This window comes from Oncorhynchus mykiss, chromosome 10 (assembly GCF_057628025.1).
Source record: "Oncorhynchus mykiss isolate SJ-2025 chromosome 10, ASM5762802v1, whole genome shotgun sequence".
Classification (NCBI taxonomy): domain Eukaryota; kingdom Metazoa; phylum Chordata; class Actinopteri; order Salmoniformes; family Salmonidae; genus Oncorhynchus; species Oncorhynchus mykiss.
This window is the reverse complement of record NC_143031.1, coordinates 10,028,203-10,043,934: the sequence shown is the minus strand read 5'-3', so window position 1 is coordinate 10,043,934 and position 15,732 is coordinate 10,028,203. Positions and strand designations below refer to the sequence as shown.

General features: G+C 45.7%; 1 protein-coding gene across 4 annotated transcripts in view; it reads left to right on the top strand.

Annotated features, from left to right (window-relative positions):
* The window catches only part of LOC110534842 (actin-binding LIM protein 3), a 112,830-nt gene extending 97,098 nt beyond the window's left edge, over positions 1-15,732 (top strand). For all 4 annotated transcript variants that reach the window (XM_090188922.1, XM_090188921.1, XM_090188920.1 and 1 more), the window contains 7 exons: positions 4,111-4,245; positions 5,191-5,255; positions 6,746-6,911; positions 12,809-12,841; positions 14,866-14,924; positions 15,076-15,136; positions 15,246-15,732. In XM_090188922.1, the coding sequence (XP_090045048.1) occupies positions 4,111-4,245; positions 5,191-5,255; positions 6,746-6,911; positions 12,809-12,841; positions 14,866-14,924; positions 15,076-15,136; positions 15,246-15,274 (548 nt within the window). In that variant the 3' untranslated portion in view covers positions 15,275-15,732. The remainder of the gene's footprint in view (positions 1-4,110; positions 4,246-5,190; positions 5,256-6,745; positions 6,912-12,808; positions 12,842-14,865; positions 14,925-15,075; positions 15,137-15,245) is intronic.

Sequence of the window (15,732 nt, the reverse complement as noted above, 5' to 3'; positions counted from 1 at the left end):
GAGCAACAATTCTTTTTTTCAGATCCTCAGAGAGTTCTTTGCCATGAGGTGCCATGTTGAACTTCCAGTGACCAGTCAGTATGAGGGAGTGTGAGAGCGGTGACACCAAATTTAACACACCTGCTCCCCATTCACACCTGAGACCTTGTAACACTAACGAGTCACATGACACCGGGGAGGGAAAATGGCTACTTGGGCCCAATTTGGACATTTTCACTTAGGGGTGTACTCACTTTTGTTGCCAGCGGTTTAGATATTAATGGCTGTGTGTTGAGTTATTTTGAGGGGACAGCAAATTTACACTGTTATACAAGCTGTACACTCACTACTTTACTTTGTAGCAAAGTGTCATTTCTTCAGGGTTGTCACATGAAAAGATATATTCAAATATTTACAAAAATGTGAGGGATGTACTCACTTTTGTGATAGACTGTATGTATATATATATATATATATATATATATATATTAGGGAAGGTAATCAGGGAAGTGATGGAGTCCAGATGAGTCTGATGACTCGCAGGGGCGCATAACGATGGTGACAGGTGTGCTCCATAACGAGCAGCCTGGTGACCTAGAAGCCGGAGGGGGAGAACACGTGACAGTTATTTTACCTCTAGACTTCAGAGATAGGTCAACTAGTTGTTTTACCTCTCGACTTCAGAGATAGGTCAACTAGTTGTTTTACCTCTACACTTCAGAGATAGGTCAACTAGTTGTTTTACCTCTCGACTTCAGAGATAGGTCAACTAGTTGTTTTACCTCTAGACTTCAGAGATAGGTCAACTAGTTGTTTTACCTCTAGACTTCAGAGATAGGTCAACTAGTTGTTTTATCCTCTAGACTTCAGAGATAGGTCAACTAGTTGTTTTACCTCTAGACTTCAGAGATAGGTCAACTAGTTGTTTTACCTCTAGACTTCAGAGATAGGTCAACTAGTTGTTTTATCCTCTAGACTTCAGAGATAGGTCAACTAGTTGTTTTATCCTCTAGACTTCAGAGATAGGTCAACTAGTTGTTTTACCTCTAGACTTCAGAGATAGGTCAACTAGTTGTTTTACCTCTCGACTTCAGAGATAAGTCAACTAGTTGTTTTATCCTCTAGACTTCAGAGATAGGTCAACTAGTTGTTTTACCTCTCGACTTCAGAGATAGGTCAACTAGTTGTTTTACCTCTCGACTTCAGAGATAGGTCAACTAGTTGTTTTACCTCTCGACTTCAGAGATAGGCCTAATCAGTTTCCCTGTTTCATGGTTGAGTAGTTGTGCAGATCACCGAGGTGCATTGCTGACCATGAGAGTATGTCTGTGTCAGTCTATAAGTACTGTTCACTGTCCTGTATGTTTGTGTACTTTACAGACTTATGGTGTTTTTCTGTTAAGATACAGTAGCAACACACGTACTACCGAGACATTCAGGGATCATATACTTCAGCATTAACACAGCCGACAGTAATTACTTCCACATAAAGCCATCGCTACCAAGTTGTTGAGCCAGTCTGAACAGGTACTATCACGTGTGCTCTCAGACAAAGTCTGTGTACGTGCATTGATGCAAAAGAATGCTCTTGCGACATCATATTGAGCAGCACTGTCTCTGTGACATCATATTGACCAGCACGGTCTCTGTGACATCATATTGAGCAGCATGGTCTCTGTGACATCATATTGAGCAGCACGGTCTCTTTGACATCATATTGAGCAGCACGGTCTCTGTGACATCATATTGAGCAGCACGATCTCTGTGACATTATATTGAGCAGCACGGTCTCTGTGACATCATATTGAGCAGCACGGTCTCTGTGACATCATATTGAGCAGCACGGTCTCTGTGACATCATATTGAGCAGCACGGTCTCTGTGACATCATATTGAGCAGCACGGTCTCTGTGACATCATATTGAGCAGCACGGTCTCTGTGACATCATATTGAGCAGCACGGTCTCTGTGACATCATATTGAGCAGCACGGTCTCTGTGACATCATATTGAGCAGCACTGTCTCTGTGACATCATATTGAGCAGCACTGTCTCTGTGACATCATATTGAGCAGCACGGTCTCTGTGACATCATATTGAGCAGCACGGTCTCTGTGACATCATATTGAGCAGCACGGTCTCTGTGACATCATATTGAGCAGCACGGTCTCTGTGACATCATATTGAGCAGCACGGTCTCTGTGACATCATATTGAGCAGCACGGTCTCTGTGACAGCATATTGAGCAGCACGGTCTCTGTGACATCATATTGAGCAGCACGGTCTCTGTGACATCATATTGAGCAGCACGGTCTCTGTGACATCATATTGAGCAGCACGGTCTCTGTGACATCATATTGAGCAGCACGGTCTCTGTGACATCATATTGAGCAGCACGGTCTCTGTGACATCATATTGAGCAGCGCGGTCTCTGTGACATCATATTGAGCAGCACGGTCTCTGTGACATCATATTGAGCAGCACGGTCTCTGTGACATCATATTGAGCAGCACGGTCTCTGTGACATCATATTGAGCAGCATGGTCTCTGTGTTCACTAGACGTAACATGGTTTGAACACGTTTCCCATTCCAACACCAGAGTGAGGAGGAGAAACAGAGTATCTTCATTCATAATACATTCAAGTCTCTGGATACAAGCGATAGGGACGCGGGCTGTCGTGTACAGTGTGTAGACCACGCCACACACACCTAACACAATTATAATGTGTTAAGAATGAGACACATGCCTTAGGCCAGGGGGCTACCACTTCCACAGAACTTAATGATCCAGACTGGTTTCAATGTCCAACATGTTGAAAGCTGATTCTGAATCCATCAGGACACGCAGCCTTCCGACATGGTGCTCCTGTCCTGCAATTGTTATTGCTACCTCATGATTTGCAATGCAATCGGCCCCCACCAGCGGCAGTGCGGAGGTAGCTAGATAGATAGAAATCACTGAGTACTGGTGGGCCATCTATCAACAGAGAGGTGACAGAGGTATGATGAGTTATAGGACTCTCTCTCTCTCTCTCTCTCTGCCTCTCTCTCTCTCTCTCTCTCTGCCTCTCTCTCTCTCTCTCTCTCTGCCTCTCTCTCTCTCTGCCCCTCTCTCTCTCTGCCTCTCTCTCGTTATCTCTCTCTGTCTCTCATTATCTCTCTCTATCTCTCTCACTATACATCTCTCTCTGCCTCTCCCTCTCTCTCTCGCTCAATTTTCGACATGTGGCTTATATAACCTTCCTTCTCCTAGTCCCGCTCCCTTCATCCTTCTGTACTGTCCTTGGTCAACTGTCCTCTGTGTAAGTACCTGAGCCAGTCTACCTATCTGCAGTCTATTTTTATCAGACCACTTACTTACCAGATATTATCAACGCTATCTATCTCCTCTTTCATCTTCTTTACCTCCCCTCTCTTCATCTCTCTCTCTTCATCTCTCTCTTCCTCTCTCTTTCTCTCTTCATCTCTCTCTCTCTCTCTCTTCCTCTCTCTCTCTCTCTCTCTCTCTCTCTCTCTCCATCTCTCTCTCTCTTCATCTCTCTCTTCCTATCTCTTTATCTCTCTCTCTCTGTCTCTCTCGGTCTCTTCTCTCTGTATCTCTCTCTCTCTCCCCACCTCTATCTCTCTCCCCACCTCTCTGTCCCCCCACCTCTATCCCCACCTCTCTCTCTCCCCACCTCTATCTCTCTCCCCACCTCTCTCTCTCCCCACCTCTATCTCTCTCCCCACCTCTCTCTCTCTCTCTGTCTGACAGAACCTGTGCAGGTGATCTAGGTGCTGCTGTAACCCCTCCTCAATGGGAGGCAGCAGTACCAGGTCATCTGTGTAAGGTGAGACCAGGTGCTGCAGATTCTCTAAATCTAAATCCTCTGTCAGTCCTCTTTTAGAGACTAACTAGACTGAAGCTCCACAGTATGGAGCTCCCTGCATGCATTCCCCACCACATCTCTGCCCTTCTCTGCCTCACTCTCTGCATTAAGTCCAAAACAAACCGGCTAGACAATCAGTCATTACTGGGAGAGGAATACGGTTTTCTCTCAGGCTGCCTGCCATCATTAGTGGTGTGTGTACGTGTGTGTGTACGTGTGTGTACGTGTGTGTGTTCTCACCTCATCATGTTCTCTCCCTACAGATGATTCAAACTACTCGGCCACTAAGAGTAAAACCAGCGACAACATCCTCCAGACTTCCCAGTTTCCCGACTCGTATTCTCCTGACCACGACCACCAGCAGTCTAACCACTACCCCTACACTCCCTCTCCCAGAGGTACCGTCTAACCACTACCCCTACTCTCCCTCTCCCAGAGGTACCGTCTAACCACTACCCCTACTCTCCCTCTCCCAGAGGTACCGTCTAACCACTACCCCTACTCTCCCTCTCCCAGAAGTACTGTCTAACCACTACCCCGACACTCCCTCTCCCAGAGGTACCGTCTAACCACTACCCCTACACTCCCTCTCCCAGAGGTACCGTCTAACCACTACCCCTACACTCCCTCTCCCAGAAGTACTGTCTAACCACTACCCCGACACTCCCTCTCCCAGAGGTACTGTCTAACCACTACCCCTACTCTCCCTCTCCCAGAGGTACCGTCTAACCACTACCCCTACACTCCCTCTCCCAGAGGTACCGTCTAACCACTACCCCTACTCTCCCTCTCCCAGAGGTACCGTCTAACCACTACCCCTACACTCCCTCTCCCAGAGGGACCGTCTAACCACTACCCCTACACTCCCTCTCCCAGAGGTACCGTCTAACCACTACCCCGACACTCCCTCTCCCAGAGGTACCGTCTAACCACTACCCCGACACTCCCTCTCCCAGAGGTACCGTCTAACCACTACCCCTACACTCCCTCTCCCAGAGGTACCGTCTAACCACTACCCCGACACTCCCTCTCGCAGAGGTACCGTCTAACCACTACCCCGACACTCCCTCTCCCAGAGGTACTGCTGCTAAGGACCCAGAGGATTCACTGTTGGCTCAATGGGTTATTGAGAAATTGACTGATATATTGATCAAGATGTTTTTGAACTAAAGAGAGCACGTCTCATCATAGAATTGCTGTGTGTAGCAACCTTGAGTATTTCAAATCTCTCTCAAAGGCTGTGTCTTAACAGTAATTGTGATTTCCCTCTCTATCCTTTCTCTCATTCTTTCTTTCTTTCTTTCTTTCTTTCTTTTTCTCTCTCTCTCTCTGTCTCATCTCAGCTACTCGTGCCCGGAGGTTTTCCTCAGGTGGAGAGGAGGATGGGTGGAATCAAAGTCTTAACAGAGTCAGTATGACACAATAAATGCTTTTCAAAATACTATTAATTTGTATTTGTGACTGGGAGAGTGTGGACCAATGAAAAGGAAACAGTGATTAGCCATCTTTGCAATATTAAATGTACTATAAATTATTTATTTATCTGAATGTTTTATTTCTTTAAAGATTCAAAATGCAGAAAAATTCAGGAAATACCACTACTCAACATTGTTTATTTGTTGTTTTGGCAAGATATGGCTGTAAATATTTAATGAATGTTGTCTACAGGGCAAAACAGTCTTCATCCCCAGACATTATTCCTGTTGCTCTGCTCAAGCCATATGCTCATGTGTTCTCTTTCTTTGTCTCCTTTTCCTCTCTCTCTCTACTCTCTTTCATTCCCTCCTTCTTTCTCTCTCTCTCTCTCTCTCTCTCCTTCTCTCCCCCCTCCATCTCTCTCTCTCTCTCCTTCTCTTCCCCCTCCATCTCTCTCTCTCTCCTTCTCTTCCCCCTCCATCTCTCTCTCTCTCCTTCTCTTCCCCCTCCATCTCTCTCTCTCTCCTTCTCTTCCCCCTCCATCTCTCTCTCTCTCCTTCTCTTCCCCCTCCATCTCTCTCTTTCCTTCTCTTCCCCCTCTCTCTCTCTCTCTCTCTCTCTCTCCTTCTCTTCCCCCTCCATCTGTCTGTCTCTCTCTCTCCTTCTCTTCCCCCTCCATCTCTCTCTCTCTCCTTCTCTTCCCCCCTCTCTCCTTCTCTCTCTCTCTCCGTCTCTTCCCCTCCATCTGTCTGTCTGTCTTTCTCTCTCTCTCTCCTCTCTCCTTCTCTCCCCCCTCTCTCTCTCTCTCTCGCTCTCTCTCTCCTTCTCTTCCCCCTCTATCTGTCTGTCTGTCTGTCTGTCTTTCTCTCTCTCTCTCTCTCTCTCTCTCTCTCTCTCTCTCTCTCTCTCTCTCTCTCTCTCTCTCTCTCCCCTTCTCTTCCCCCTCCACCTGTCTGTCTGTCTGTCTGTCTGTCTGTCTGTCTGTCTGTCTGTCTGTCTGTCTGTCTGTCTGTCTGTCTGTCTCTCTCTCTCTCTCTCTCTCTCTCCTTCTCTTCCCCCTCCATCTGTCTGTCTGTCTTTCTCTCTCTCTCTCTCTCTCTCTCTCTCTCTCTCTCTCTCTCTCTCTCCTTCTCTTCCCCCTCCGTCTGTCTGTCTGTCTGTCTGTCTGTCTCTCTCTCTCTCTCTCTCTCTCTCTCTCTCCTTCTCTTCCCCCTCCGTCTGTCTGTCTGTCTGTCTGTCTGTCTCTCTCTCTCTCTCTCTCTCTCTCTCTCTCTCTCTCCTTCTCTTCCCCCTCTCTCTCTCTCTCTCTCTCTCTCTCTCTCTCTCTCTCTCCTTCTCTTCCCCCTCCGTCTGTCTGTCTGTCTGTCTGTCTGTCTGTCTCTCTCTCTCTCTCTCTCTCTCTCTCTCTCTCTCTCTCTCCTTCTCTTCCCCCTCCATCTGTCTGTCTCTCTCTATCTCTCTCTCTCCCCTTCTCTTCCCTAGCTCCAAGGTGGTATAGGCCGTATGATTCTGAAGGAGGAGATGAAAGCCAGGTCTGGTTCCTATGACAATGACCCGTGGAGCAGCGCACGGAACTCCCGCACCAACTCCCGCAGTGGCAGCAAAGAGGCCCTGCACAATGTGGGCTACGGCAACACTGTCAACGGATGTAAGACATCCCACCACCATCCATGGTGCTAAACCCCAGTCCGTCCTTTTATCCACACGGACACAAGTATTGAGGCGTGATGGATCATCTTACTGTTATAGCAATAGTGTTTATTAGGATCCCCAGTCAGCCTCCTCTTCCTGGTGTCCAGACAGGAAACAACACAACAGATACAATACATACTGTAGATAAATATACAAGCCGTTCAGCAGACGCTGCCTTCCAGAGAGATCCACAGCTAGTGCCTTCATCTTAAGATAGCCAGGCAAGACAACCACATGTCACAGTCGTACCCCAAGCCACGCATCACATACATAATACAATCAATTATACAATGCAAAATACAATAGAAAATGCATCGAAATGTCTGGGTGTCTCTTCACAGTCCCTGTCGTGCCTTAAGCTGTTGTTATTTCTAGCTTGAGTTACCTGGGTTACCAGAGAGTTCTTATGTAGTCATGTTACCTGGGTTACCAGAGAGTTGTATGTAGTCATGTTACCTGGGTTACCAGAGAGTTGTATGTAGTCATGTTACCTGGGTTACCAGAGAGTTGTATGTAGTCATGTTACCTGGGTTACCAGAGAGTTGTATGTAGTCATGTTACCTGGGTTACCAGATAGTTCTATGTAGTCATGTTACCTGGGTTACCAGAGAGTTCTTATGTAGTCATGTTACCTGGGTTACCAGAGAGTTGTATGTAGTCATGTTACCTGGGTTACCAGAGAGTTGTATGTAGTCATGTTACCTGGGTTACCAGAGAGTTGTATGTAGTCATGTTACCTGGGTTACTAGAGAGCTCCATGTAGTCATGTTACCTGGGTTACCAGAGAGTTCCATGTAGTCATGCTACCTGGGTTACCAGAGAGTTCCATGTAGTCATGTTACCTGGGTTACCAGAGAGTTGTATGTAGTCATGTTACCTGGGTTACCAGAGAGTTGTATGTAGTCATGTTACCTGGGTTACCAGAGAGTTCTATGTAGTCATGTTACCTGGGTTACCAGAGAGTTCTATGTAGTCATGTTACCTGGGTTACCAGATAGTTTTATGTAGTCATGTTACCTGGGTTACCAGAGAGTTCTATGTAGTCATGTTACCTGGGTTACCAGAGAGTTGTATGTAGTCATGTTACCTGGGTTACCAGAGAGTTGTATGTAGTCATGTTACCTGGGTTACCAGAGAGTTCTATGTAGTCATGTTACCTGGGTTACCAGAGAGTTGTATGTAGACATGTTACCTGGGTTACCAGAGAGTTGTATGTAGTCATGTTACCTGGGTTACCAGAGAGTTCTATGTAGTCATGTTACCTGGGTTACCAGAGAGTTCTATGTAGTCATGTTACCTGGGTTACCAGAGAGTTTTATGTAGTCATGTTACCTGGGTTACCAGAGAGTTCTATGTAGTCATGTTACCTGGGTTACCAGAGAGTTGTATGTAGTCATGTTACCTGGGTTACCAGAGAGTTGTATGTAGTCATGTTACCTGGGTTACCAGAGAGTTCTATGTAGTCATGTTACCTGGGTTACCAGAGAGTTCTATGTAGTCATGTTACCTGGGTTACCAGAGAGTTTTATGTAGTCATGTTACCTGGGTTACCAGAGAGTTCCATGTAGTCATGTTACCTGGGTTACCAGAGAGTTCCATGTAGTCATGTTACCTGGGTTACCAGAGAGTTCCATGTAGTCATGTTACCTGGGTTACCAGAGAGTTCCATGTAGTCATGTTACCTGGGTTACCAGAGAGTTCTATGTAGTCATGTTACCTGGGTTACCAGAGAGTTCCGTGTAGTCATGTTACCTGGGTTACCAGAGAGCTCCATGTAGTCATGTTACCTGGGTTACCAGAGAGTTCTATGTAGTCATGTTACCTGGGTTACCAGAGAGTTCCATGTAGTCATGTTACCTGGGTTACCAGAGAGTTCCATGTAGTCATGTTACCTAGGTTACCAGAGAGTTCCATGTAGTCATGTTACCTGGGTTACCAGAGAGGTCCATGTAGTCATGTTACCTGGGTTACCAGAGAGTTCCATGTAGTCATGTTACCTGGGTTACCAGAGAGGTCCATGTAGTCATGTTACCTGGGTTACCAGAGAGTTCCATGTAGTCATGTTACCTGGGTTACCAGAGAGTTCCATGTAGTCATGTTACCTGGGTTACCAGAGAGGTCCATGTAGTCATGTTACCTGGGTTACCAGAGAGTTCCATGTAGTCATGTTACCTGGGTTACCAGAGAGTTCCATGTAGTCATGTTACCTGGGTTACCAGAGAGTTCCATGTAGTCATGGCTCTATTTAATCCTGTGCGTTTCCCAGCCTCTGTTCTGGACCTGGGGACTGTGAAGACACTGGTTGCATGTCCTGTGTTGTACTGATGAGTGTCTGAACTGTGTGTCTGCTGCTTCAACACGTTCTGCCAGTTAAAGGTCTCCACAGCGCACACATCCCTGGGTCGCTCCTCTTTTCAGTTCGCTGCAGCTAGTGACCGGAACAAGCTGCAACAAAACACTCAAACTGGACAGTTTTATCTCAATCTCTTCATTCAAAGATTCAATCATGGACACTCTTACTGACAGTTGTGGCTGCTTTGTGTGATGTATTGTTGTCTCTACCTTGCCCGTTGGGCTGTTGTCTGTGCCCAACAATGTTTGTACCATGTTTTGTGCTGCTGACATGTTGTGTTGCTACCATGTTGTTGTCATGTTGTGCTGCTACCATGTTGTGTTGCTGCCATGTTGTTGTCATGTTGTGTTGCTACCATGTTGTGTTGCTACCATGTTGTTGTCATGTTGTGTTGCTACCATGTTGTGTTGCTACCATGTTGTTGTCATGTTGTGTTGCTACCATGTTGTTGTCATGTTGTGTTGCTGCCATGTTGTGTTGCTGCCTTGCTGTGTTGTCATGTTGTGTTGCTGCCTTGCTGTGTTGTCATGTGTTGCTGCCTTGCTGTGTTGTCATGTTGTGTTGCTGCCTTGCTGTGTTGTCATGTGTTGCTGCCTTGCTATGTTGTTGTCTTAGGTCTCTCTTTATGTCGTGTTGTGTCTCTCTTTATGTCGTGTTGTGTCTCTCTTTATGTCGTGTTGTGTCTCTCTTTATGTCGTGATGTGTCTCTCTTTATGTCGTGATGTGTCTCTCTTTATGTCGTGATGTGTCTCTCTTTATGTCGTGTTGTGTCTCTCTTTATGTCGTGATGTGTCTCTCTTTATGTCGTGTTGTGTCTCTCTTTATGTCGTGATGTGTCTCTCTTTATGTCGTGATGTGTCTCTCTTTATGTCGTGATGTGTCTCTCTTTATGTCGTGTTGTGATGCTGTCTGTCTGTCTGTCTGTCTGTCTGTCTGTCTGCCTGCCTGCCTGCCTGCCTGCCTGCCTGCCTGCCTGCCCTGAGCTAGCTCCTCAGCAGCAGTGTGGAGGTGAGAGGAGAGTAGAGCGTCAGGAGTCTGAGACTGACAGAGATGAGGGATGAGTTTAATCTCAGCCTCTGATGGGCTGACTGATCGACGAATGTTGTTATAAGAGGAGCCGGTCCATAATGACTCAGCGCTGTCTTGACGATCCAGATGTATTACAGATGAATCCCAAATGGCACCCTACTCCCTTTATAGTGCACTACTTTTGACCAGGGCCGGTGCACTATGTAGTGAATAGGTTCCCATTTGGGACGCACACCATGTAATCTACCACCGAGCTGTGCCTTTACATCAACCATCTATGTACCATCACATACTGTATGTAGCTACGTATTGCTGAAATATTTTGAGGCCTTGCCAGATGGTGAGGGTTGCCAGATGGTGTATAAATTCAAGTGAGAGGGATGTTGTTGTGATATGAGATCCCCCTCAGGGTTGCCAGACTTGATATGTGGTCAGAGCTTCCATCCCTGTGACTGTGATGATTGTCTCTGTACCCAGACACTGGAGGATCACACACTGACGGGGAGAAGAGAACGAAAGAGAGATAGAGGGGGGGGGGGGTGATGTTGTCTGGTGTTCCTGTGTGCTTTCCTCTCCTACTGTTAATAGATTAGTCAGGGGAACCCAGGGAGAGACAGAGCACCCAGCTCCAGCTGAGATAGGGCTGGGGGATATCCCAGACCCCCTCTACACCCCCTCTACACTGGCAGCACAGTGGGGGATATCCCAGAGCCCCTCTACACCCCCTCTACACTGGCAGCACAGTGGGGGATATCCCAGACCCCCTCTACACCCCCTCTACACTGGCAGCACAGTGGGGGATATCCCAGACCCCCTCTACACCCCCTCTACACTGGCAGCACAGTGAGGGGCAGAGCAGTAGAATGTGGAACCCACCCAACCACACACAAAAACCATGCTTCAAGCATTTGCTGCACATAAACACAGAAGTAATCTAACATTATGTACATAGCAAGACATGCACAGTGCTGTGCATCCCAACACACACACACACACACAACCTTGACCTTCACCCTCCTCTCCCTGATTAAACTGATACATTGTGACCAACTGAACCTGATTAGCTATCATGGCAGTTTATCATGTCTTATCTCTAATGATAACACACAGGCAGACAGAGAGCAGAGAGCAGAGCAGGGAGCAGAGTGTAGAGCAGAGAGTAGAGCAGAGAAGAGCAGAGCAGAGAGTAGAGCAGGGGGCAGAGAGCAGAGAGTAGAGAGTAGAGCAGAGAGTAGAGCAGAGAAGAGCAGAGCAGAGAGTAGAGCAGGGGGCAGAGAGCAGAGAGTAGAGTGTAGAGCAGAGAGTAGAGCAGAGAAGAGCAGAGCAGAGAGTAGAGCAGGGGGCAGAGAGCAGAGAGTAGAGAGTAGAGCAGAGAGTAGAGCAGAGAAGAGCAGAGCAGAGAGTAGAGCAGGGGGCAGAGAGCAGAGAGTAGAGAGTAGACAAAACAAGAAACATAACTCACCCATGTCACACCCTGGCCGAACCAAAATAATAAAGAGAACACAGAATACTAAGACCAGGGCGTGACACATCTACGTTGACATTTATTGTCATTTAGCAGATGCTCCAATCCAGAGCGACTTACGGTCAGTGAATTCGTCTTCAGATAGCTAGGTGAGACAACCACATATCACAGTCGTAGTCAGTTCCTTGATAAAGTAGCTATCAGCAAAGTCAGAACTAGTCGGAAAAGACAAATACGCGTGTTTTATCGGGGGGGGGGTAAGACTGAGATGTCTTGTTTAAGATGACCTTAATCTACTGTCATTTCAGTTCTCGTTGTTGTATATCTCTTGTTCGTCTTTGTTATAGGTCTTACGCCTCACTAAGACAAACAGTGTTATCTAATGTCCCTGTAGACTTCTTCCATCACTCCATCATCCACGTTGTAAAGTATCCTACAGCATTGTTTCGCTAAAACTTGTGAACCACAGCTGCTGTGTGTTTGGTATCTTTCATCATTGTCATGAACCTGGATTTAAGACTGATTGTATCAGGAAGGTCTTTAGTTTCAAGGCTCTGATGAGAAACCATTATAGGAGCTTTATGAGACCAGATGAGAACACTTAACCATGCATTTGTACAGGCAGAGGCTGTATCTAACTATGTGTCTCTCTCTCTCTCTCTCTCTCTCTCGCTCTCTCTCTCTCTCTCTCTATCTCACCATACCTCCCTCTCTCCCCCACCCTCGTTGCCTCTCTCTCTCTCTCTCTCTCTCTCTCTCTCTATCTCACCATATCTCCCTCTCTCCCCCACCCTCGTTGCTTCTCTCTCTCTCTCTCTCTCTCTCTCTCTCTCCCACCCTCTCCCACCCTCGTTGCCTCTCTCTCTCTCTCTCTCTCTCTCTCTCTCTCTCTCCCACCCTCTCCTACCCTCGTTGCCTCTCTCTCTCTCTCTCTCTCTCTCTCTCTCTCTCTCTCTCTCCCTCTCTCCATCTGTTCCTATCTCTCTCTCGCTCTCTCTCTTTTCAGCTCCCACCAGATCCCACTACAGTACGGACAGTGGTGAGTGAGGTGCATCAGTGCCCTACTACTGTATATTGTCTGTCTGTAGACAGGGTCATCACAGGGTCATCACGGGGGACAGTAGTACAGTTACATCAGTTTATACCATGGTATTGTTGAATACTTGTTTCTGATTGGCTTGAAGGGCATTCTAGAGCATGCATTATTTTCCTATAATTCACAGTATAATTAAATGGCTATGAAGTTCATTCTTACATGTTCTATGATGTAGCTGTAGCTCACTATCTAGCTAGTAAACTTGCTATCTGCATCAGTAAACCTGCTAGCTACTTCAGTAAACGTTCTATCTACATCAGTAAACTTGCAATCTACTTCAGTAAACGTGCAATCTCCGCGCCCGGGTATGGGCGAAGGGACGGTCTAAAGTTATACTGTTACACTAGCTACTTTGGTAAACCTGCTAGCTACTTCGGTAAACCTGCTATCTACTTCAGTAAACGTGCTAGTTACTTCAGTGGATGTTGTCACATTTCTACCACTAAATTAATACATTTCTAGCGGCAAAATGTGTTATAGCTGTAATATAAGCGGGATAATCAACCACCACTTTTTGTAAAGTTAGTGCCATTCAACTAGCGTGTCATGGCACACCTTCCACAGAACACATAGCCTTGTTGATTATCCCTTCGGTATGCAGGGGGGAGTCAACATGGGCTCTTCAGCTATGGTTCACAGCTATGCCAGGTCGCAGTTGCAAATGAGAACTTGTTCTCAACTAGCCTACCTGGTTAAATAAAGGTGTTCTCAACTAGCCTACCTGGTTAAATAAAGGTGTTCTCAACTAGCCTACCTGGTTAAATAAAGGTGTTCTCAACTAGCCTACCTGGTTAAATAAAGGTGTTCTCAACTAGCCTACCTGGTTAAATAAAGGTGAAATAAAAAATGTCTCTCGTCTGATGTTGACCAGTGGTGGAAAAGTATCCAACTGTCACACTTGAGGTAAAATAAAGACTCCTTAATAGAAAATGACTCAAGTAAAAGTTAAAAGTCCCTCAGTAAAATACTACTTGAGTAGTATTGGTTTGAAATATACTTAAGTATCAAAAGTAAATGTAATTGCAAAAATATACCTCAGTATTAAAAGTATAAAGTATAAATTGTTTCAAATTCCTTAAAACAGACGGCTGTGTATTTTCTTGTTTTGTAAAGTTTATTTTCTGCTAGCCAGGGGCAAGCTCCAACACTCATAAACACACATAATTTACATACGAAGCATGTGTTTTAGTGAGTCGGCCAGATCTGAGGCAGTAGGGATGACCAGAGGTGTTCTCTTGATAAGTGTGTGAATTGGACCATTTCCCTGTCCTGCTGAGCATTCAAAATGTAACGAGTACTTTTGGGTGCCAGGGTAAATGTATGGAGTAAGAAGTACATAATTTTCTTTAGGAATGTAGTGAAGTAAAAGTAGAAGTTGTCAAAAATATCAATAGTATAGTAAATTACAAATACCCCCCCAAAAAACGACTTAAGCAGTACATTCAAGTAGTTTTACTGCAGTACTTCACACCACTGACATTGATTGAGTCATTCCTCTTTCACCCTGTGATTGTTCTCTGTCTGGGACAATGGTCATTACATTGATAACAAATGCCATTTCAAGAGCCTGAGATCAATTATCCTGATGATTGTTTACACAAGGATTATAAAGCGTGCGTGTTGCATCGTAGAGGGGGGCATTCTTACATTTTATTCATTTAGCAGACGCTTTTTCGTAACAATGTAATAATGCAATATGCAGCACATAATATTCCAGGCTTTGACATTGCTTTGTAATTTCATTGCCTGTAAATGAAAATCACAGAGAGGGCTTCTCCATTGTGTTTGCTGTTAGCGCCCCCTGCTGTCTCTTATATCGCCTTGCATTTGCAATCGGTTAGAGATTGCTACTTGCCCATCCCTCACAGTGTTTCTACTGAGTCGTGCTGCGGTGTTCTGCTGGGACGCAGTGTATGGGTCAGGTCCCAGGCTGAACGGCTGGGATGCTCGTGTTTCTTCTCTTTCAGACTCCTTCATCTCCAAGTCAGCCTCGTTGCCAGGCTATGGCAGGAACGGACTGCACAGGGTGAGTTCCCTGATGGGGGCGGGGGGTTGTCACAGGATGTGGGCGTTGTAAATTGATTCTGTGTGGACCCAAACCATCCCATAGCAAGAGTAAAGACCAATAACTTTTTTGTATCTCTAAAATAATTATTCTTGTCGTCTGTCTCTTTCAGCCCCAGAGTGCAGATTATTTCCAGTACGACAGCAGCAGTGCAGTTAACTGGGGAATCCGAGGTAATCAATCGTGGCTTTACCTTTCAATAATTTCACTTACAAATTACATAACCAATGAGAATATGAATAAATGTGGTGATCAGCTCTTTTTTTTTCTCTTTTTCTACAGAATACAAAGTAAGATGTTACGCAAATTAATGAACAAACTGACTATCACTGAACCAAATGTAAGCTGGCTGTAGAGAACACTAGTAGAGAACACTAGTAGTGAACACTAGTAGAGAACACTAGAAGAGAACACTAGTAGAGAACACTAGTAGTGAACACTAGTAGAGAACACTAGAAGAGAACACTAGAAGAGAACACTAGAAGAGACCACTAGTAGAGAACACTACTAGATAACACTAGAAGATAACATTAGAAGAGAACACTTAGTAGAGATCACTACTAAAGAACACTTCTAAAGAACACTAGAAGAGAACACTAGAAGAGACCACTAGAAGATAAACACTAGTAGAGAACACGAGTAGAAAACACGAGTAGAGGACACGAGTAGAGAACGCTAAAAGAGAACGCTATGAGAGAACGCTAGGAGAGAACGCTAGGAGAGAACACTAGAAGAGAACGCTAGGAGAGAACGCTTGTAGAGAACACTA